At 34.2% G+C, this 26,401-nt stretch overlaps 1 protein-coding gene across 1 annotated transcript in view; it reads left to right on the top strand.

Moving 5' to 3' along the window:
- The first annotated feature begins 23 nt into the window (after window positions 1-23).
- The window catches only part of LOC100372833 (solute carrier family 35 member E2A-like), a 40,174-nt gene continuing 13,796 nt past the window's right edge, over window positions 24-26,401 (top strand). Inside the window, exons 1-2 of the mRNA XM_006820485.3 lie at window positions 24-112; window positions 24,786-25,604. Coding sequence (XP_006820548.1) covers window positions 24,851-25,604 — 754 coding nt within the window. The 5' untranslated portion in view covers window positions 24-112; window positions 24,786-24,850. The remainder of the gene's footprint in view (window positions 113-24,785; window positions 25,605-26,401) is intronic.

The raw sequence follows: 26,401 nt of genomic DNA on the forward strand, positions 1-26,401 counted from the left end.
AGGCAGTCCATTATTATACACTTAGTTAGAGGGTCTTTATGTTGTGGCATGTCACTTTTCATTGCATATTCCTCGCTGTTTATTTGTCATTGAAATCTGGCCAACATATAAGGTAGGTACTTATGTTTATATCACGCCAACCTGTTTAAACATCTCTATCATTACTGTTTATTGTGAACCGAGTTTATTTTTTTAACTGGGGGATTTTTGCTGAGTCACTTCCAGACCATGGACCAAAGATAAAAAAACAGAGACCTCTTTCCCGATTCTAGAAGCCATACAGTACACTTCGTGACTATGGTTCTATTGACGTATTTTATCGTACGTTAACATAACAATTATTATCCAAGGCATTTCGTTTATTTAATAGTGATTTGTCAACTTTACAGGATTAATTGCAATAACTTATGGACATTGGTGAAATGACCCTCATTGGGTTTCAGCACGGTTACTAGTAACCGTGGTTTCAGTAACAGACTGTTAGTCAGTGTTAGTCAGTGTTAGTTTACATGTATTCGATTCGTATCAAAACAAATTGAGATATATTTACTTAAACAATCAAATGTATAATAATTAAGATGTAATAATAATCTTAATAATAAAGACTGAATTGTTGCGATGGAAATAATAGCTTGGACCTACAGACAATCATGATAGTAGTCTGCAGTAAAGTGCTTTGGGGGGGGGGTGGCAATTTTATTTGTATTATGTAATGCAAACGCTACATCAATTATTATAAAATTTTCAAATTTGTCTTTATATATGGTACATGTACATGGTCAGCGATCAGCTGTGTAGACTGTACAGCACTTATTGTTGCATGACTTTAAGAATGCTTCATTGAAAAATGGGCTGATTGAAATGAAACATTGAATAAATTATAATACAGAGACTATGCAAATTGTTTTGTTGGTCAAATCTGCTTAAATCAAATCCAAAGACGTCAGCAAATTAGTGAGCTAACTTGCTGCCCTAATACTTGTGAGACTTGCTGTAATGTGACAGATGAAATGATGTTATCAGTCAAAAAATTAACTCTGAACATCACTAGATTAGATTCAGTATAACTATCACACAAATCAACATTATCATATGCTTATTTTCTAGTATTTCTCACTAAAAGAGATGTCAAAATTTGAACATGTTGGAAGCTCAAATGCTGAGAATTACGGTCTTGATTGATTTCAAAGCTAAACATATTTACTGAATAACCATGAAAAATCAATGAAAAGTTTCATCTTGCTTTTGACAATAATTAGTCAAGGTTTTGTTTAATAAATTTATAATTTATTTATAAAACTTTGGTTAATAAATTAATTTTGTTTAATAAATAAGCTTAGATGTAACCAGATTTAACATAGATGTAGATGTAAACGTTTGTCACTTCTCACAAAATAAACCCATAAATTCAACAACTTCAATCAAGATCTACATGTACATGTAGCCATAAATATTGTCCATTTTATCCAAAGTTTACAAAGACATTTAATTTTAAAATAAATTTGTTTCAAATGGTTGATAGAGAAGGGTGCGAAGAGCAAAAAGAGTGTTAACAGTGATTATATGATTGTATAATAATTCTACTTTCATTTCTTTTCAAAAGTATGTGTTGTGTTGTTGATGGCATGTACAAAATATAATGATTTTACTGTTTCAGTGATCTGCATTTTTTTTAATCTATGTAACACTTAGCCAACATTACCTATATGGTAGCAAATTGTGTGTATTTATGATAATATCATGTAAATATCATAGTTGCTCTATTAGTAGTAAGTAGCATGTGCATTTACTTAAATGACAAAGGCCTGCAGATGGTCAAAATAATTCATATCAGCAAACAATACATGCAACATGGTTTACATGTGTTTTTATTGGGATGTGCTTCTAATAGAATAAATACAGTAGCTAGAACATATTTTTCAACGTATAATTGTTGCCCATAATTATAGCTTTGAATTGAACTGAAACACCATGCAGTTCTGAATACCAAAAAATATGCTTTTGTGAAAATTGTCAATGATTTCCGATATCTTTCCTATTTAGTTAAATGGTTTTTTTGGTTAGTGTTTTGAGTGCAGAAAAAGTCGTACCTGTTTGCATCAGCTGTGAATGAAACTGATTAAGCTGGGACTATTACATAATGAGTCACGCACACATCAGTCTGGAGGTGTAATGAATTCCTGTTTCAGATTTACATACTCAGAATGGAAAATAATAAAGAGCATTAACAGAATTTTACAAGCTGTGTCAATGGGATTTTAATACGCTTAATTCTAGAAACTGGTAAATTAAATATTAGGTGAGTGAAACCCAGCATTTCAGTTTTAATACCACCAGAATTTTCAACAAATTTCAAAGATAAATACAAACTGTGAATGTGATTGTAACTGGAATTTTTGCAATAAGTTTAAAATATTGAAATATTTTGAATTTTGAATTACCTAATAAATTTATGTAAACAGCACCTAGACATGATCATATTTATATTTTAGCCAGACTTTTTTTACTTCTTGTTTCTCAAGTTTTTATAAGGCAATTTTTACCTTGCCTGTACCATCAAAGATGGAAGGGAAAGGTATATTAAGGGAAAATTTTTGTCTGTCGTTATTGTTGTCGTTGTCATCGTTAATAATTGTTATTGTGTGCATAATAACTTTACTAATTCTATTCCAAACTTTATCAAACTTGGTCACCTTATTCATCAGTTTAAAGTCTTCCCTGAGTTTGAACAACAGATGTCCTGTATGAAAATATCATGCAAAAATTGAGAAAATCTGATAAAATATTTTGACTGTTTCTACTTGACTGATCACTGGTGATACACATCAAAGGTCACTGATCTCAGTGGAAATATGCATTGTTGTATGTGTTCAATGAAGTAAATGATTTATCTTGTAATAATATCTTTGGTAATGTATCTCAGAATCCCATACTGGGTTTTAAAACCAACTCATGGAGAGATTGCACAGTCTGATACACATTTGCAAACCTACCAATAAATTCTTTACAGAAAACAAGATGTCAGAAAATCAATATAAGCACTCTTATGAACTGGGTGCCAAACTTTGATCAAGATCTGAAGCTGATAGAAAATCTGTTTAGTTCAAAGTTATCAAATCAAAAACAATACATAAAAAATACATAAAAATCAAAACATTTCATCCACATTTTAAAAAGAAAATTGTTCTAAAATATATGTATTCTGTATTTGACAAACAGTTCATTCGACAAATGAAAACTCACAGGAATATGTTTCAGCTATTAGAACAGAATGATATAGTTTTTATAATACTGGTTTAAAAACGCACTTCAAATATTGCAGTGTTTGAAGATGTAGATTCTCAGGAGGTAACAGTACTGTTGACTTCTCCCTCTACTGGACACCAACTACGGTAACTATTTAAGTTGATTTGCATACCAAGCAGAGCTTGCAACATGACAGCTATTCATAAAGGGTGTTTTTTTTTTTTACTTTTCATATAATACAGTAGCCACACAATGAGGCAGTTCATATTTGTCTCAGTGAATCATTAATTTTTGACAGACACCTGTACAAAAAAATTGGACAAAAGCCAGCTAAGATTTTCTGTTATCTTGCATGTTTTATGAATCTATTCACATCTAAATGCAGCACTTTTTTTTTTTTGCGATGAGGCATTTGTTTTTATACTAAAATATCTGAATTACTTTGAATAAAGCTGGAAATTATGTCCCTTAAAATAATTATTAAACAAATAAGGCACCAATGTTTTTGTAAGATATTTACATCTTTTAAGGACATTCGGTAGACTGATTCCCCACTGTTGGTTCAACCCCAAAACTTGTTTATATTTTATTTTTATTTCATTTTCGGCTCCTGTTCGTTCAGCGGGTTCGCGAAACAAGGGATAATAAAAGTCTGACCTATTATATCAAAAAATTTAAAAATGCTCTTGAATTCCCTTTAACCCCATATACATGTAGGTTTTGAATATTGATCATTTTGTCTATTGTTGATCTTTGCACAAAGTACACTTCTAGTTGTACTTTGATACAAACCTTGATGTATCACAATCATACAGAGGTAGGCAAGTTTTTTTTTTTTATATTTTTGTCCCAGTGTCTGCGACACATAATGTCACTGTTGTTTTTCTCAATGGTTACATTGTACAAGTATTTGTAGTATATAATGTATCACGGAAACTAGATTTCATGTTTTCATGATCGGACAAGCACATGTTGCCATTTACCAAGCATTTGTTCATTACTGAATAAATTTCATTTGACTCAGAGTTTTAAACTTCAGTTAGGATTTGTTTGAGCTTGGAAAGTACATGGGGCTGGTCACATCAATGTAAAAGTACTTGGGGCTGGTCACATCAATGTAAAAGACTTAGTAGGGTGAGGAGTTTATATATGAGCATATGCTGAACAGAACTAGCATATGCATTTAATCCTATCATTTTTTATGTCAAAATAGCATTATCTTGATTATTTTCAGATTGTAAATCTGGCATTATTGTGTTCCATACAACAAGAGAACTCAAATCGGTAAAATAATTTCATATTTTATGTCGAAGAATGAATGTGTTTCTCAGTCTGCAAGCAGCACTGTAAATTCACAAATGCTTTCTGTCAGTGTCTTTCTTGTCTTTTTCTTAGAAACAGTGGTTCTAAGAAAATCAACTCAGTGTTGAGAAAATAGCTGTAATGTTGAAATAGCTGTTAATATGTTGAAATAGCTGTAATGTTGAAATAGCTGTTAATATGTTGAAATAGCTGTTAATATGTTGAAATAGCTGTTAATATGTTGAAATAGCTGTAATGTTGAAATAGCTGTAATGTTGAAATAGCTGTAATGTTGAAATAGCTGTAATGTTGAAATAGCTGTAATGTTGAAATAGCTGTAATGTTGAAATAGCTGTAATGTTGAAATAGCTGTAATGTTGAAATGGCTGTAATGTTGAAATGGCTGTAATGTTGAAATGGCTGTAATGTTGAAATGGCTGTAATGTTGAAATGGCTGTAATGTTTTGCTGATTCTTGAACATTCTTACCATACAACCAACAAATATATACTGTACAAAATCCTGTTTCTAGGGTCACAACTTTGAAGTTACAGGTGGGTTTAGTTACTTGTGGGCATAAATATTATATTATAAATATTATTACTGATTATTCTATGGTTAATTTTCCTGGATTTTAACTAATGAAATAATGAAACCCAGTAAATAATTAATATGAGAGAATCAATGATTTGAAATCTAACAATAAACATGATGAATCTCCAAATCCTCTTAGTTTAGACTGTTGTGATTGGATACTGTAATACCATTAGTTTAGACTGTTGTGATTGGATACTGTAATACCATTAGTTTAGACTGTTGTGATTGGATACTGTAATACCATTAGTTTAGACTGTTGTGATTGGATACTGTAATACCATTAGTTCAGACTGTTGTGATTGGATACTGTAATACCATTAGTTCAGACTGTTGTGATTGGATACTGTAATACCATTAGTTCAGACTGTTGTGATTGGATACTGTAATACCATTAGTTCAGACTGTTGTGATTGGATACTGTAATACCATTAGTTCAGACTGTTGTGATTGGATACTGTAATACCATTAGTTCAGACTGTTGTGATTGGATACTGTAATACTATTAGTTTAGACTGTTGTGATTGGATACTGTAATACCATTAGTTTAGACTGTTGTTATTGGATACTGTAATACCATTAGTTCAGACTGTTGTGATTGGATACTGTAATACCATTAGTTCAGACTGTTGTGATTGGATACTGTAATACCATTAGTTTAGACTGTTGTGATTGGATACTGTAATACCATTAGTTCAGACTGTTGTGATTGGATACTGTAATACCATTAGTTTAGACTGTTGTGATTGGATACTGTAATACCATTAGTTTAGACTGTTGTGATTGGATACTGTAATACCATTAGTTTAGACTGTTGTGATTGGATACTGTAATACCATTAGTTCAGACTGTTGTGATTGGATACTGTAATACCATTAGTTCAGACTGTTGTGATTGGATACTGTAATACCATTAGTTCAGACTGTTGTGATTGGATACTGTAATACTATTAGTTTAGACTGTTGTGATTGGATACTGTAATACCATTAGTTTAGACTGTTGTTATTGGATACTGTAATACCATTAGTTCAGACTGTTGTGATTGGATACTGTAATACCATTAGTTCAGACTGTTGTGATTGGATACTGTAATACCATTAGTTTAGACTGTTGTGATTGGATACTGTAATACCATTAGTTCAGACTGTTGTGATTGGATACTGTAATACCATTAGTTTAGACTGTTGTGATTGGATACTGTAATACCATTAGTTTAGACTGTTGTGATTGGATACTGTAATACTATTAGTTTTTATTGATGGCACTATGTAATGTGATTATATCATATCGTACCGAACCATACCTCATTATATGGTAACGTACCGTATCGTATATCGTATTATATTGTTTTGTGTAATATAAATTTATTATGCTATTTATCGTAGTTATTCTCACCTACTTTCCAGGAAGGACCTGAAAAATAAAGTACAATACAAATTGAAGGTAACGAATAATAGCAGTAATAATACCAACATAGAAAATACACAGACAGAATTTTAAATATTATCTACTAAAAAGACTACATGTATTTAACACATGGACTGCTGAAAATCTCTACAGATGGTCATGGATTGTCAAATCCTATTAAATAAAATATAAATAGTATAAAAAGCTGAAGCTTTAGAAAACCTCCATGTATAGGTTGAATATATCAATTACTCTGTAGCTCTAAAATAGCTAGGAAAAACATTGAACATAATCATATGAAAGGTCTGAGTTATTTACTGGCACATGTGATCAGCTTGCTGGGTATTGTAATTATGAATTCACATGTTTTTATAAAATAGAAAACAGAAGATAAGTGGGTATTTGAACACTACATCTGAATACATTGTTACATGTATGTAGGCTATGACTTTTTTCTAGCTGACCCTTAATTTAATTCAAAAGTAAATCATTTACATGTAATTTCTGTTGTCTACTGTACCACTGTATTAAATTTTGTTTCTTGCATAATATTGCACACAATATTAGCAGTGGATTCTCTAAATATAAACACCAAGAAGTAAACACCACAAATATTTAATTTCAATATTACTACTCTATTTTATTATTTATGAGTGGCCAACAAGCAACCATTTGGTGTTCTTAATATTCAGTGTTAATTTGTTGACACTAAGCTACATGTTTTTAGCTTCGCTGTCATTAATGAAGACCAAGCAGAGCTGTTACCCTAGGTTTTTATCTGTTGTCAGTTGTCAACAATTCTATTTTTGATCAGTTATTTTCAAGTTTTGGCCATGAAAATTCTGTATGTTACAAGCATGTCATATTTATATTTATTTTCTAATTATTCATGTGTTGATACAGGCATGTCATATTATTTACTTGTATCTCGTACATTATTAGCAAATACATAGAAATATTGCGTGATTACTTTAATTTTAATTTTGGTACACATGAAGAGATCAGACCTTTGAAAATGGACCACTCTTTGCTTCTATTCTTTGCAATATCTGGTTATACACACCCAGTCAATATATAAGACGTAAATGTTTTTTTAAACCAGAGTGCAAGACTGTCAGTTGTGTAGACATGAAACTATGATAGGGTGTTTGTCTGTTTTTATTGACCTATCTACATCTTTAAATTAGCAAAATTTATTTTTTCTTGTATTTTTCTCTTACTTTTTGTCCCTTTTCCAAAATCTATAAATGGGTTTTCAAGTTGTCAATCTTGCTAATAAATAGTGTTATACCTTTAGTTTCTGACTCCATTTTTGACTCCCGTATGCGAAGCACAAAAGGGAGTCTTTGCAGTTACCCTGTCTGTATGTATGTATGTATGTCACTTTTTTTGTTCCACCGTTATCTCAAGAACCACTAATCAAATTTTGGTGAAACTTGGTACATAGATACTCTGGGATAATGCGCAGAGTTGATTAGGTTTTGGTAAAAATCTATGAATATTAATTACCTAATTTGCATGATAATTAGCTGATTTTAGCTGTTCCAAGACTGTTCCACTGATATCTAAAGAACCACTCATTGGATTTCAATGAAACTTGGCACATGGATGCTCTGAACTAATGCGCAGATTTGATTAGTTTTGGGTAAAAATCTGTTAATATTATTAATTATCTAATTTACATAATGATTAATCAATTTTCGGCTTTTCCACTGATATCTCAAGTACTAATCATAACATTTCAATAAAACTTGGTACATAGGTGTCATATGACACTGCACAGACCTGATAGTTTTTAGGGTAATATCAGTACATATTAATTACCTAATTTGCATAATTAATTAATTTTCAGCTTTTGATATTTCGAGTAGTAATGATCATGTTTCAATGAAACTTGGTACATAGTTACTTGAGGACTGTGCAGAGACCTAATTAGTTTTTGGGTAAATATTTGTGCATATTAATCTTCTTATTAGCATAATTAGTTAATTTTCAGCTTTTCACCTGATATCTCAAGTACTAATCATCACATTTCAATGAGACTTGCGACATAGATATTCTAGGACTATGCAGAGACCTGATTAATTTTGGGATAAATAATTGTGCCTATTAATTACCTAATTTGCATAATTAGTTAATTTTTTGCTGTTCTATGGCTGTTGCACTGATGTCTAAAAACCACTCATTGGATTTCAATGAAACTTTTAAAGAGTACCCATCACATTTCAATGAACCTAAGACTATGCACCATATTAGTTTTTGGTAAATATTTATGCTTCTTAATCACCTAATTAACATAATTAATTAATACTGATATCTCAAGTATTGATCATCACATTTGAAACTTGGTCTGAAGATTTTTATTACATGATCTAAATTTAAAAATGTTATATTTTGTTTTATTTAAAAGCATGATTACAATAGCGTAACAAGGATTATTCCAGTAAAATAACTTATATTGTCCAATTCTCACAATGAAACCCGGTTCACAGCTGACACCTACAACATGTAACCATTTTACATGAAATTTCTACATGAATAGATATATGTAAATTTATATTACATGTCACCATGTTTATAGCTTGGCTGCATGACATGGTGTTACCATCAGTTCAACTACTTAGCAGCCATCCTGGAAAATAAACTAAAACACTTGCATGCAACTAACACCAACACACAAATAAACACACTGACTGCAAATAAAATATAACATCTGTATAGATTTTTGTAAAATTGGGTACTGTAAAATCTGTATTTGAATCTGCTGCTACTATTAAAATGGTACAAAGCAACAAAGAAAATACGGCTTCTATTAGAGCATCTACACATATGAGAAAGGATGAATTTTTGGTTCTCAATTGTTCAAAAACAATGTGTGCGACTTGACTGCGACTTCTAATACAGATATTACGGTATTACTTTTTATAATAACACTGAAATTGCACATCTATGATGATATGATTATGTCCTATTTATCATCTAGAATTATAATAATAAACTTATGCAAGAATCAGACTTTGTCTGGTAAAACGTGTGTAAGTGAATATATTTATAAATTCTTGAAGACATATTCCACAAGGGCTGTAGAATCTATATATATTCTATTGTTGTGACTCAACAATATTTGATTAGCTGCTGAAATCCACCACTGATAGCAGTTCTCTAAATGCAAGTAACTATAGACATTTTATGAATTATTTGGTACATCCAGATAAGCAAAATATGGCTCACTGAAAAAATATTTGTTTGGGATTTTGGTTCTGGTCAGTTCAAGTTTTAGTAAATCAAAATCTCTGCTATTATTTTCAGCTGTTATTGTATTATAAGATTCCATTAGGTAATTCAGTTTCGCATTAATTTTGTCATTTTGTAGATCTTCATTATATTTTAATTCTGTATTACTGTCCAACAAACCAAACAATTTCCATGCAAAATTTTAATTTGAAAATATATTGCATTTTCTCTATTAGAAGCATATCTCTAATAGAAGCACATATATACCAAGCCTGTAATTCACAGGCTGGAATTCACCAGAATTCCATTGCTGGAATTCACCAGGATTCTGATGCTGAAATTCACCAGGATTCCGTTGCTGAAATTCACCAGGATTCTGATGCTGAAATTCACCAGGATTCCGTTGCTGGAATTCACCAGGATTCTGATGTAGGAATTTGCCAGGATTTGGATGCTGGAATTCACCAGGATTCAGATGCTGGAATTCACCAGGATTCCGATGCTGGAATTCACCAGGATTCCGATGCTGGAATTCACCAGGATTCTGATGCTGGAATATACCAGTATTCTGATGCTGGAATTCACCAGGATTCTGATGCTGGAATTCACCAGGATTCTGCTACTGGAATTCACCAGGATTCTGATGCCGGAATTCACCAGGATTCTGCTACTGGAATTCACCAGGATTCTGCTACTGGAATTCACCAGGATTCCGATGCTGGAATTCACCAGGATTCTGATGCTGGAATTCATCAAGATCCCATTGCTTGAATTCACCAGGATTCTGATGCTGGAAGTCGCCAGGATTCTGATGCTGGAATTCACCAGGATTCTGATGCTGGAATTCACCAGGATTCTGATGCTGGAATTCACCAGGATTCTGATGCTGGAATTTGCCAGGATTCTGATGTTGGAATTCACCAGGATTCCGATGCTGGAATATACCAGGATTCTGATGCTGGAATTCACCAGGATTCTGATGCTGGAATTCACCAGGATTCTGATGCTGGAATTCACCAGGATTCTGATGCTGGAATTCACCAGGATTCTGATGCTGGAATTCACCAGGATTCTGATGCTGGAATATACCAGGATTCTGATGCTGGAATTCACCAGGATTCGGATGCTGGAATTCACCAGGATTCGGATGCTGGAATTCACCAGGATTCTGATGCTGGAATTCACCAGGATTCCATTGCTGGAATTCACCAGGATTCTGCTACTGGAATTCACCAGGATTCTGCTACTGGAATTCACCAGGATTCTGCTACTGGAATTCACCAGGATTCCATTGCTGGAATTCACCAGGATTCCGATGCTGGAATTCACCAGGATTCTGATGCTGGAATTCACCAGGATTCTGATGCTGGAATTCACCAAGATCCCATTGCTTGAATTCACCAGGATTCCAATGCTGGAATTCACCAGGATTCTGATGCTGGAAGTCACCAGGATTCTGATGCTGGAAGTCGCCAGGATTCTGATGCTGGAATTCACCAGGATTCTGATGCTGGAATTCGCCAGGATTCTGATGCTGGAATATACCAGGATTCTGATGCTGGAATATACCAGGATTCTGATGCTGGAATTCACCAGGATTCTGATGCTGGAATATACCAGGATTCTGATGCTGGAATATACCAGGATTCTGATGCTGGAATATACCAGGATTCTGATGCTGGAATATACCAGGATTCTGATGCTGGAATATACCAGGATTCTGATGCTGGAATTCACCAGGTTTCTGATGCTGGAATTCACCAGGTTTCTGATGCTGGAATTCACCAGGATTCTGCTACTGGAATTCACCAGGATTTTGATGCTGGAATTCACCAGGATTCCGATGCTGGAATTCACCAGGATTCTGATGCTGGAATTCACCAAGATTCCATTGCTTAAATTCACCAGGATTCCAATGCTGGAATTCACCAGGATTTCAATGCTGGAATTCACCAGGATTTTGATGGTGGAATTCACCTGGATTCTGATGGTGGAATTCACCATGATTCTGATACTGGAATTCACCAGGAATCTGATACAGGAATTCACCAGTATTCTAATGCTGGAATTCCCCAGGATTCTGATGTTGGAATTCAACAGGATTCTGATGCTAGAATTCACCAGTTTTCTAATGCTGTAATTCAGCAGGATTCTAATGCTGTAATTCAGCAGGATTCTGATGCTGGAATTCAGCAGGATTTCAATGCTGGAATTCAGCAGGATTTCAATGCTGGAATTCAGCAGGATTTCAATGCTGGAATTCAGCAGGATTTCAATGCTGGAATTCAGCAGGATTCTGATGCTGGAATTCACCAGGATTCTGATGCTGGAATTCACCAGGATTCTGATGCTGGAATTCACCAGGATTCTCATGCTGGAATTCACCAGGATTCTCATACTATGCTGGAACTCACCATGATTCTGATGCTGGAATTCACCAGGATTCTGATGCTGGAATTCACCAGGATTCTGATGCTGGAATTCACCAGGATTCTGATGCTGGAATTCACCAGGATTCTGATGCTGGAATTCACCAGGATTCTGATGCTGGAATTCACCAGGATTCTGATGCTGGAATTCACCAGGATTCTGATGCTGGAATTCACCAGGATTCTGATGCTGGAATTCACCAGGATTCCATTGCTCGAATTCACCAGGATTCCATTGCTCGAATTCAGCAGGATTCCATTGCTCGAATTCAGCAGGATTCCATTGCTCGAATTCAGCAGGATTCCATTGCTCGAATTCAGCAGGATTCCATTGCTCGAATTCAGCAGGATGCCATTGCTCGAATTCAGCAGGATTCCATTGCTCGAATTCAGCAGGATTCCATTGCTCGAATTCAGGAGGATTCCATTGCTCGAATTCAGCAGGATTCCATTGCTCGAATCCAGCAGGATTCCGATGCTATAATTCAGCAGGATTCCGATGCTAAAATTCAGCAGGATTCCGATGCTAGAATTCAGCAGGATTCCGATGCTAGAATTTGCCAGGATTCCGATGCTAGAATTTGCTAGGATTCCGATGCTAGAATTTGCCAGGATTCTGATACTGGAATTCGCCAGGATTCTGATGCTGGAATTCACCAGGATTCTCATACTGGAATTCACCTAGATTCTGATGCTGGAACTCGCCCGGATTCTGATGCTGGAATTCACCATGATTCTGATGCTGGAATTCACCATGATTCTGATGCTGAATTCACCAGGATTCTGATGCTGGAATTCACCAGGATTCTGATGCTGGAATTCACCATGATTCGGATGCTGGAATTCACCAGAATTCTGATTTGAACTTCTACAGGCCACAGTAATTCAGAACAGAAGCAAATCTTTATTAATTCATGGATGTTGGAACACTGTCCAAAAAAACCTTGAACACATGATCAAATTTGAATCCAAAATGATTGTAAGCATTCATACATATCTGTGCTGAAAACAATTGATTGTTTATTAAATATTTTGTACAATTTGCGCAAATTCAGTTTGTTAAATATTTCACATAATATTGCCCTTGATGAAGCTCTATGGGTGTTTTTAGAGCTCATCCACAAGCTTCACATTTTAAACATATTTGTTGCGTGTGATATTTACTGGGCTAGTGCTTGTAAATGTTACTCTAAACATTAGTAGAATTTTTTTTTTTTACAGAGCTCTGAACAATTTTATTATAAGATAAAGGTGCAGAAATGAATAAGAAAACATACATTTGGTAACAGTGTGTACCCATGATTAATATTAGGAATTTTAAACAATAAATTACACTACTAACAAATATGTTAATTTTGTCATGTTATACACCACATTTATTTAGCCAGCTTTTCGACAGTATGGTGCATTTTTTGTGGTTGCTAACAGTATTGAAAATGGGTTGAAAATGTCCGTTTTTAGTTAAATTGTGTTTAAAACTATTTAACTTACGAACGCATAGGTTTATCGAATGGTTTGTTTAAAACATATGTTCACTAAGATTTTAGAATTTTAAAATTAACTCTATTGCTGATTGACAATGCGGTTACTTTTTTTCTTCTCAGAACAATAAATCCACTGACGCACTTTGAATGTGCCAGACCGGAACTGTGCCAGACCGGAACTGTGCCAGACCGGAACTGTGCCAGACCCGAACTATTGTTCCTGAAAATTTCAAAGGCAAAATAGTCTGGGAACTAAATAGTTTTGAGGGACATGGCTGAAGTCGAAAATGAAGTTGAGATAATCGCCATTTTGTTTAAAGTTACGTGAAACCACGAATGACGCTTTGCTTTACCTTTTGGACACTGTCGAAACACCACGAAAAGATCGAGTACCACAACTGGAACAACACTGTTTTTTAAAAAAATTGCGTTTTTGTTCTACAAAACGCAGAGTCGGTGAAACTGCCTTCGTGAGTCAAGCTTCTGATGTCCTGCTCGGTTTATAAAGTCATCAGTGGGTGGAGCTTGTACGCACATGTATGCATCCTACTGATCAGCTGATTGTTTATAAATCACGACTCGCCAGGGGCCCGGGGTAAAATCCGACCCGCAGATGTCATAATAAAAATAAAATAACGTTAATAGACTATGTCAAAGTATACTATGCATCGCAATAGTATTGTCTCCCTAATTTCTGGAAAAAATGTTTTTATTGTTACTCTTCTGACAGCCAACAGAAATTTTTGTTTGGTTGTCTCCTCACTTATTTGAAGCCAAAATGGCGGTGTGGTTTTTGTATGGAAATTGGTGGCGGAAGTCCAACAAAACTTGGTTTGATGGAGCGCCTGTCTTCCTTTGCCGATTGCTCTCATTCCCAGAATTTTCTTTCATTTAATCTCGAAATGTTTCCCTTTTGTTTTGATGAAGTCATCTCCACAGCTCGATGACAGTCACCATTCAAACTCGAGAAACCTCCCCAGCCTTGTCGCGTCTTTTCATGCAGGGTCAAAGTTACTTTCAAAATCCAAGCATTCGTTCAGAGACATTAGGTCAATTTTTCTCTGAACTTCAGAATCTTCTTCCATTGTATTGTCATTACGGCCCACTTTTTTTGACGAGGCGTATCTGTTTCATCAGTTGTACGGACGGACGTATGATCCTGTGTCCGTTTCATACTCTGTGTCCGTTTCATACTCTGTGTCCGTTTCATACTCTGTGTCGGACTCAGTACAGTATGCACTAAAAATCGCGTCTTCTCTCTGGTTATGATAAGAACCACGCTCTGATTCCTAAAGTAACATTCTTTTTCTCTCTTAACATACTGTCCGTCTTTCTTTTTCCGCACCTGTTCTCCTTTTTACTCCTTGTGGCATTGTTGTATATAATAATTAAATCTCGGGATATAAGATAGCTGATGTGAAAATGTGATGTGAAATCATAATTAGCTCCATGGTGAAAAATGTACACAGGAAGCGTAACTGGTCTTCTCGAAACATGATTTGCATACTACTGTTAAGTTCCAGCAATCAATCAACATTAATTAAGCCAGATTTATACAAATTAAAGAGTTAAAGTAAGACCATGGCACATGTGTTTGTTTGTAATAATTTAAACTTAGTTTGTAAGGTGTTCTACTCATAATAGAATTTTGAAATTTTCACTCAAGAACAAGGACGTTTTCTGCTATATAAAAAGTTAAAAAAGTGAAATTCCACCTCTAAATGTATTCTTCCCTGCATCCCCACCTTAAACGACCTAAACAAATTTTAAGCAAGTATTCTGAGAAGACTGTTTAAATACATGTCATCAAAAGTAAACATCACAATAACTTATTGTCTATTACATGTCAATAACTGTGTTACAGTACTGTACAGAATATTTTTTTTTTTTTTTTTTTTTTAATTTTTTTTTTTGCTGATGTAATGTTTTTTATTTTTTTTTTATTGATATGCTTAACAAAACAAAGATACAATACACAAAAACATTACAGGTTACTACACAAATACAGACTTATGCTTCAAAATAATTAATGAATTCTCCCCATTTTTTATTGTGACTTCCCTGTCTGTTTTCTATAATTGCGACTTTCTTCTCTGTATGATAAATTAATTTGATATATGATCTAAAACCACCAATGTCTGGTTTTGTCCCAACAATTTTACATTTAAATATATAATAGCGTGTCAATAATAACATAGTATTATGTAATGGTCTAGCATTGTATACATCCCCCAAAATACATGTTACTGCCCTTAACGTCAAAGTATCACCTGTAATGAAAGAAAACCATTCATTGACTGATGTCCAAAATACAAATACATATCTACAGTCCCAAAATAAATGAAAATAGTCTTCCTCAACTTCTCCACAAAATGAACACAGGGGGGAATCAATTAAGCCCCACAAGCACAACAACCTGTTTGAAGGCAATATTTTCATATTAATTTTATATTGAAAATAGCGTAATTTGGCATCGGTAGTAATAGAAAAGGGAGCAAGATAAATATTTTGCCAAGGTAAAGGGGTGTTCAAAATGTCCAGCCAATATTGCTGTATAGCTGAGGGGGTTAAATCAGGAAATTCCTCATGGCAATACCAAAGGTAAATATTTTTATTAACCTTAGTTCCTGACAGCCAGATATTGTTATGCATGTTTGGCATACAGACCATTAGTTTTGACATGTTAGATTCAACAACACTGCGCTTCCACATAGATGGAATTGCTGATAATAACTGTCGATATTCAAATTGAATACATACATTCCCGTAGTTTGATACCAATTCTTGAAACGTGTAAAAAGTACAGTCTGCATTCAAAAGATCATTAATAAATATTATACCGTGTTGTATAAAACGTTTCCAAGCAACAGTCGTGTTGTCAATCCGAATATTAGAATTACCGGTATTCCATATTAGTTCTTGAAGTATATTTTCTATGTTACTTGCACTCATATAATTATACTGCAACCATGCTGAAATTATATCTTTTAAAAAACTTGATCGAAAAGGGTCGAACTTAAATAGGTCTGGTTTACCCAGCTTAGCGAAGTAAACCAGGGCACCACCAAAGTCGGAGAGAAAGTATTTAAATATTTTACTACAAAAGGAAGTATCATTATGGTAAATACGCGGAATCCAAACTGCTTTCAAAGCTTTATTGAATGCTCTTAAATTAGTAAGTTTAACACCACCCTTCTCATATGACTTGTACAGTACATTTCGTTTAACAAAGTCTCTCCTCCCACCCCAAATAAACGGGAAAACAATATTTTCATATTTCTTAAAGAACTCATCACCAGGAGATGGTAGAGACATAAAAAGATGGGTGAACTGAGAAATTATCAAAGATTTTATAATTGTAATTTTTCCAAATATAGTCAGACCCTTTCCGTACCATGGTTGCAGTATCTTCCTCGCCTTTTCAATGCGATAGTTAAAATTTACATAGGTCAATTGAGATAAATCAACAGGAATACCAAGAACATCGACAGCACCATCAATCCATACTAAGGGATACGGAGTGTCAATATGAAAGTCTGTATTTTTTAAAAAACCAATGCGCAACACCTTACATTTATCATAATTAGGCGATAAACCAGAGATCTTAGAAAATTCTTCAAGGATATTGAATAAAGCAATAAACGAATCATAACTAGCTTCTATTGGAAAATTTGTGTCGTCTGCGTATTGTGACACTTTGTTTTCTATTGGTCCTATGAATAAACCTTTAATATTGACACAACTTCTCACCCGAATAGCTAGTAGTTCTACGCTAATGACAAATAAATATGGCGATAACGGACACCCTTGCCGAACGCCTCGAAAAAGGTGAAATGTATCTGAAATATTACCAAAATTAATAATACGACTATAAATACTGTTATATATAACCTTTACCCAAGAAATGAATGAGGAACCAAAATTGAAAAAAATTAGACTTCGAATTATAAACTTCCAACTTAGCTTATCAAATGCCTTTTCAAAGTCAGCTATAAATATAAGCCCAGGTTCATTTTCATGCTCATAATATTCAATAATTTCTAAAATTCTTCTGATGTTGTCGGCAATAAACCTCCCATGAATAAACCCAGTTTGGTCATGCCCGACGATATCAGAAATAACTTTTTTAACTCGAAGTGAAAGACATTTTGCTAAAATGCGGTAATCGCAGCATAGTAGAGTTAATGGCCGCCAATTTTTTAAAAGAGTAGGGTTTTATCATGCCCCTGAGGGTCCTGTTTTAAAAGCAATGTTAAAAGTCCCTCTCTCTGAGAAAGTGACATTCTCCCACACTCCATCGAATAATTAAAACATTGTATTATATGACTACACAGCTGTGGATAAAACGTTTTGTATATTTCGATGGGAATACCATCCAAACCTGGCGATTTTCCATTTGGAAAAGATTGAATGGCATTCAAAAGCTCAGCTGGTGTAATGGAGCCTTCACATAGTAATTGCCTCTTTTCGTCCAAACATAGTTTATAATTGTGTGGATAGAAACTATCATTCTGGTTGTTATTCGGCGATTCAGCACCGTTATAAGAGTATAAATTAGCATAGAATTTTACTTCCTTTTTCAAGATATCACCAGGATTAGATAATACCGTGCCATCGGACAAAATCAATCTAGTTACATTTTTACGTGAATAATTCCTATGCACCAAATTTAAAAAGTATTTATTAGGGCGTTCACCTTTCAATGACCAGCGAACTTTAGAACGAATCATTGCACCAGCAGTTTTTTCAGAATACAATAATTCAAGTTCCTCCTGTTTTGAAGAAAGTTGTTGTAAATTATAAGTGGATGGGCTATCAGTGGAATCAATCAAACATTGTAGCTTATTAATATCGAAGAGTAGCGAGTTTTCCCTTTCTTTATATTTTTTTTTCTTAATTGAACCAAACTTTATACAATGACCCCTTAAAGCACACTTAAACGAGTCCCATACATAATGAGGATTTGCAGTTCCAATATTGTTATCGAAAAAGTCGGTAATAAATTGTTTAGTCTGATTCACAAATTTATCATCACTCAACAAGGAAGTGTTAAAATGCCAATACCCTTTCCCTCGTTGAAACGTACTGGTTTCGACACCAATACTAATTAAACAATGATCTGAGTGAAAACTCTCTCCAATTGTTGTCATAGTAATTTTGGATACAAGTGAAAAAGGTACCAGGATATAATCAATTCTACTAGCTTGTTTACCCCTCCTCCAAGTATATCGTCTAACATCTGGATTGTGCAGTCGCCAAACATCAACTAAATCCCAAGTTAACATTAATTGTTGAATTTTATTTCTTGCCCGGGGGTGATAGTTACGTCTTGTGTTACCCGCCCTGTCAACTATTTCATTTTGGACCGTATTGAAATCTCCACAGATAATTATTTCCGTAGAATTGCAAAAATCGCCAAGATTGGAAATAATGTTATCTATAAAATTTGCGTTGTCATTATTTGGAGCATATAAACATACTATGGTAAAACGTAAGCAATCAACTGTCATTTCGATCATAATCCATCTCCCATCTTGACCATTTCTTTGATTATGAATAACGTAAGATAAATTATTCTTTATAAAAATAGCCACACCACGTTGGTTTCCCGTACCGTGATTGAAAATTATATCCCCGCCCCATTCAGAATTCCAAAGACATTCTTGGTCCAATATAGAGTGTGTTTCTTGCAAACAAAATATATTATGATTTTTATTCCTCATCCAAGTAAACATTTCCCGTCTTTTTAATGAATTGGCTATACCATTACAGTTAAAGGAAGCAATTTCGACTTTAAGAGCTACGGCCATATACTACGACAGTTTAATTTATACCAGCCACAGGTGTTTCTGGGCCAAATTACCATACATGTATATTCATGGGAACAAACAAAAATACCGGTAAGTAGAAAAATGAAACGATAAGGACAAAGATAACAGAAGAAGACAATAAAAAACAAATAAAACATTAATAAACGACTAAAAACCACATATAACCAATATAATACAAGCAAACATATACACCATAGAATTTTGGCAAATACTAGTAACAGCGGTGTTGAAATTAAAAAACCGCACATGTAAATTTTCAAACAATATGTGAGCAACGAAGCTATGACCCCCACAAATCAAAACCTTAGTACAGCAATATTACTGAGTACAATGTGTTGCATTATGAATATCATTACATTATCTAAGGAAGGCTGAAACCAAATAGTTACATCAGTTTACAGCTGCAACACGTTTAGTTATTTTCCCATTAACCACGAGGAGTGCACAAACGTCACCCTGTGGTACACGAATCTGAACACGAGCATTATTCTTTTTAGCTTTATAATATGCTGGTAATAGTTTATTCCGTGCTTTCTGTAGACTTGGTGGCAAGTGTTCATGAATAATAAAGTTAGTTTCCTTCAATAGCGACCCTCTTCCAAGAATCTCGTCTCTGTCCTTGAGAAATACACATCGGATAACAACTGGCGGACATGGACGCTCTTTACTTGGTTTAAATAAACGGTGTAAACTGCTAAAAAGCATTTTGTCAGCAGTAGCAATTTTCAATTCCTCAATAAGTAGTTTTCGAATTTTTTCTGTTATATCCTCACCTGCTTCGTACTGCATACCACGAACAATGACATTGCATTTTCGGCTATATCTGTCAAGCTGTATTTGGGCTGTTTCCCGATCATATCGCTCCTTTTCCAAGTTTCCACACAAAATTTCAATTTCAGAGTGCAAATGTTCAATATTAGTATCATTTTCCTTGACTTTAACTTTCAAACTGCCTACTTCATGAATATTAAGCTCCAGCTGTGTCGCCATGGCCGAGATTTTATCCGTCAATTCCGATTTAACTTCAGTTATCTTATTAGCAAGATCATTATTTTGTTTCGTAAAAATGCTTGCTAATATTTTCAATTCTGGCGTAGTGAGGTCAGGAAAAGGATCAATCAAAAGTTGTTGCGAAGCATTGTTTTGTACAACAGTACCTGAACATTCCTTGGCCGTCATGTCCATCGCTTCAGAACTACACGTGGAGCTGGTTGATGACTGCATTCTGCGTCTTTTCCGTTCTAAACGTTCCATAAATACACCCAAAAAAAACGGCTTGGTAAACCTATTTACACGTGTTTGTAATAGGTAGTCTAGGCGAACCGATTGCTGTAGAAATTATCGTTGAAAATAGTGCTGGTTGCGGAGGTCAGCTCACACACGTGTGTACTAGCTCTCTACCAACATCCGGGTTCTTCAGAATATTTAACAGAATATTTACAGAATATTTAAATTTGATACATTGTGACTTCAGTCACTCACTTTTTAGTCCCCGTTCATGACAATTTGTTTTACAATTAGATCAAAAATGGCTGACTAATACTTATCCTGTGACTGCCACATTTTCGCCCGTTTTCGGGAAAATAAAAACATGATTATGTTTTTGACTCCCATGTGCGAAGCACAAAATGGGAGTCTTTGCAGTTAGTGTGTCTGTATGTGTGTGTGTATGTGTGTATGTGTGTATGTGTGTGTGTGTGTATGTGTGTGTGTGTGTATGTGTGTCCGACTGTTCCACTGCTATCTCAAGAACCATACATCAGTTTTTGATGAAACTTGGTGCATAGATGCTCTGGGCCAATGCGCAGATTTGATTAGGTTTTGGTAAAAATCCATGCTCGTTAATTACCTAATTTGCATGATAATTAGCTAATTTTTAGCTGTTCTATGACTGTTCCACTGATATCTAAAGAACCACTCATTGGATTTTGATGAAACTTGGTACATAGATGCTCTGAACTAATGCTAGATTTTGATTAGTTTTTGGTAATAATCCGTGGATACTAATTACTTAATTTGCCTAATGATTAGTCAATTTTCGGTTTTTCCACTGATATCTCAAGTACTAATCATCACATTTCAATGAAACTTGGTACATAGATGTCATACGACACTGCACAGACCTGATAGTTTTTATGGTAATATCAGTACATATTAATTACCTAATTAGTTTTAGGGTAAATAATTGTGCATATTAATTACCTAATTTGCATAATTAATTTTCAGCTTTTCTACTGATATCTAAAGTACTAATCATCACATTTCAATGAATCTAGAATTATGCAGACCCAATTAGTTTCCGGTAAATATTTGTGCATATTAATCACCTAATTTGCATAATTAACCAACTTTCACACTGATATCTCAGGTACTATACATCACATATCAATGAATGTACATGGATGCTGTAGGACAATAGACAGACCTGAATAATTGTGGGTTAAAATCTGTACATATTAATTACCTAATTTGCATAATTAACCAATTTTAAGCTTTCACACTGATATCTAAAGTACCGTAAAAACTCCAAAATTTCGACCGGTTTTTAATAATTGGTGTTAGATATGTGACGTGTTTTTAGAGTCAAAATTAAGGTGCATTTTCGGACGGTGGAATTTTTCAGAATAGAAATCAGCAAATGAAAAATGGGGATGATAGACAGTGTGCTTCATTAGTTTTTAAAAAATGCAATGTCCGTCAATTGACGTAAACTTCCTCATGTTTCACGGTAAAAGCAAAGGTCGTGGCCGAGTTGTAACTCAAAATCTAAACAAAGTCATCAATCAGTGAGTATTATGACAAGCAAAACAAAACATCAAGACGCGGAGAAGAGGTCAGCACAAAACTAATAGGTCAAAAGACAAAGCTGTCTCGCACTACCTAGAAAAACTTGCGAATGTTCGAAGTACAGGTACCCATTGGACAAAAGATGCATGGAAGTTTAGCAAACTATCTCCCCGACCCAGTGCAATGTATCCGGTTAGAATCAAAGCACACGTGTCCCTTATTTGAGGGACCAAATTCTGCCGTAAATTCGCCCTTGGATTAAAAAATAAAATGGGATTTAAGAAAATAAAATGGGACTTTTAAGGTGTATTTTGGCATCATTTTTCGGACATTTCAATCAATCCTGCCGGCTAAAATAGTCTAAGTTTTACCGTAGTCATTGACGTTTGTCTATTCAAGAGTACACGTGTATGATTTTTATCGTGACTAGCGTGAGTGGGTAAGCTTCCTTTCGAGAATGAGCTGTTATCACTGTGAACAATGTTAAATTATTCTTCAGATGACCAGTTTATTTTTTAAAAACAACTAATTTTTTTATTTAAAAAAAATCATGCCGTTTTCGCATCAAAATCCAAGCCAAAATATCGTACTACAACATCAATCTCTTCCGCATTGCGTTCAATAACATTAACATATTTAAATAAGCTATGGTAATTTGAACACATTGGCATCATCCAGCTTTTTGATTGGTTAATTAGCGATTTGACCTATTTGACCTAAGAGAACATGGCGGATATCCTACAGCATCAAACGTTTATACGAGACCGGAATCATTCGCTTACGATGAAACTAAGTTGACTTTTATTTGTATTTCATAACCATTCAACAAATTTATTTTGTGTACATTATTATAATCACTACTGAGTACAGTAATAATCAACAATTCAGAAACGCAGCATGCCGAGATTTTTGTGTTCGTTTTTATTTGAAACTTTATTTAGAATATATTTTCGTTACCAATAAAATAAAAATCTCTCAGTCAATCAGAAACTCGGATTCATGCCTTCGAGGAAGGTCCCGTTTGAACGCTCACATCGTTGTTTTTTTCGTTTGGGGGAAAACTAAAACTGGTCGCAATTTTCGAATAAGAATGAGTCGGCAATTTTTAGTGGAGTCGAAAATTTGGAAGTAAATAAAACACCGAAAACCCGGCAAATAAATAGGCGGACGAATTTTAAGAGGGGTCGAAATTTTGAAGTTTTCACGGTACTAATTATTCCATTTCAATGAAACTTAGTACAAAGATGCTCTAGGACAATGTACAAACCTAATTAGTTTGGGGTAAAAATCTGTTCATATTAATTCCCTAATAAGCATAATAATTCATAATTTTTTGGTTCTAATCACATTTCAATTAAACTTGGAGACATAGATTTTCTGTTACATTGCGCAGACCTCATTAGTTTTACACTCAAATCTGGTCATATTAATTTTCTGATTTGCATAATTAGTTTTCAGCTAAGTAATTTCGAATTATATTTAATGTGTCTCCAATGCTCTCAGCACATGGGAGTTCTTTCTAAGCTTTCTTTGATTTCACAGTTTCACTTAAATCATACTATTTTCAAGGATACTCGCATATTTCGGTTTTGCTAGTTTATATTTTAAAGTCATAATCCTGAAATTTCCTAACTGTCTGAGGACCAGAGCTCGTCCATAATTTTTTTAGATGGCTTTATTTTCGCCCAATTTCTCAAAAATAAAATGTCTGTTGTTCAAATTATTGTGCGTTTTACTTGAGTTGTGCTATTTTCGAAGTAACTAGGGTGTTTTAATTTGATGACTTTAGAAGAGGATTATAACCCAGGTTAAAACAAAAGAAATAATGTAGTTGCCTGTCCCTCTCTTTCTAAAGTCTATGATGAAATTACCAGTAAGCATTTCTTCTATTTTGGAACCAAATCTTGGTCATGGTCATGTATATTCAAACTTGGTACATACATTGTTCATTGTAGGACCTTGATGTACTTCATTGTGTGTTTTTCAGATCAGATTCAAAATGTCTGACTGTTAGCCATCTTGTTTCTAGGTCCATATCTGTGATGTCATGACCGTTCATTTTCAAAATTAATTTATTTATCATACATGTCACACATATGCACGTGCATTCATTCACAGTTCAACATTCCTGAATGGCAGCCATTTTAGAATTAATTTTAGAATTTTTGCAGTTCCGGATCTGAATCTCAGTAGTCCATGACCTGAATTGTTCGAACTTTGTATGTACAGTAAACATGATTGGACCTTTATTTGTTTTTCTCATAGGATTCAAAATGGCTGACTGGTGGCCATTTTGTCTACTCGTTCTGTTCTGGAGCAATATCTGTGACATGCTCTATCCGTTAATGTTTAAAACATGCAATTACTAACAGACATTAAGTAATGGAATTATTTGTTAAAACTTGTTTATGTGACTTTCTTATTTATAAACAAAATTAAATGTTTAATTTATTTTACTTGTTATGTTATTAGGAAACTGCATCACTGATCATGGAGTCGTGACGTTATTGAAGTGAAAAGGTGTTTGTATTATTGAGATGAATAACCAAGATGGTATTTGGCATGGTGGTAAAAAATCTACAAGAACATCTGTAAGTAATACAGATCTTTTGACTTCTGTCCAAAGGAGACATTCTTCTACTCCGCCATCATCACCACGACGATTTCAAGATCTTTCTCCATCATCATTGTCAAGATATGCCCAAGATTGTTCATTCTTAGAAGACACGCTGCAAAGTACAGATTCATCCAGACAATCTGATAATAAACCGTTAATCCGTAATATTTTTCAGTATGATATTGAGGCAATTAAAAGTGTTGCTCGTAATGGAGGGAGGCATAGAACTATTTCTGACTCAGAAAAGGAAAAAGAAATAGGTCAACAAAAACTCGCAGCCAAGTTGAATGCGAGTGTGACAAATTATGAATCAAATCAAACACGAGATAGACTTAAATCAGATAGTAGCCAAAATGAGAATACATTCCGAGAACGGGCGCATAGTTTTACTAACAGTGCCATACCAACTGGTAAAGGTGCATTAAAATTATACGAGGCCACTAGAGAAACCTTGAAAGATGATTTTAAAAACTACACCCCAAATAGTGGCAAATCTGTTGAACAGTTCATAGAAGCACCAAGAACACTTGTTGTTAAGAAGGGAGAAAGCAAAGATGGTCTTCTCAACTTTACAGCCTTTGTATATCTTATACTGTGGTATTTGTTCAGTTTTTGTACACTGTTCCTAAATAAGTATATATTATCAGTTCTCGGTGGCGATCCAAGTCTGTTAGGTAAGTAACACCAATTTGAACTGTCTTACTTAAATTCAGCAGTCTGACCTTTTTATTGACACATAGTTCTTTTGCAAAAACTGTGACCTAATTTGGGTACATTTGTAGTTTCTGGAATGTTTGGTTTCTATACATCATGAATTATTACATCTGTATTTAACTGTGTCTTGTAAATAGTATTCTGTGTCAGTTTACCTCATAAAAATTTTGACACCACAACATCTGTTATTTGTATTGAAATCAAGTTGTTGGAATACCATACAAGATTAGATTTCAGGAAGTAAACGCTAAAAGTGGTCTTTGTTATACAACTCATTTTTGATGTATTCTTTGTTATACAACTCATTTTTGATGTATTGTTAAATCAATAAACACTAATGTAATTGTGGTACTCTCATGGTGCATTGTGGGATTCATATGGTGCATTGTGGGATTCATATGGTGCATTGTGGGATTCCTATGGTGCATCTTAATAAAAATTCAGTATTTTTTACATTGCGTCTAAATTGATGATTGTTTTCTGAAATTGATGTTTATTTAGCTTTTCATTTATATTCAAAAGTTATCATTGACATTTATTTCGATTTTTTTTCTGAAAAAAACTGATATTCACACAATGATTGAAAACCAGATTATTTTTTACCAAGCCTTAGTTTCTCGCTTAAAAAGGTGCAGTGTGTATTAGGACAACTTACGTCATCATTCTTTGTGTTGTCATGCATTTGATGTCATCATTCTTTGTGTTGTCATGCATTTAATGTCATCATTCTTTGTGTTGTCATGCATTTGATGTCATC

The sequence above is a fragment of the Saccoglossus kowalevskii genome, chromosome 15 (genome assembly GCF_978046115.1).
Source record: "Saccoglossus kowalevskii chromosome 15, keSacKowa6.1, whole genome shotgun sequence".
In the NCBI taxonomy this organism is placed as follows: domain Eukaryota; kingdom Metazoa; phylum Hemichordata; class Enteropneusta; family Harrimaniidae; genus Saccoglossus; species Saccoglossus kowalevskii.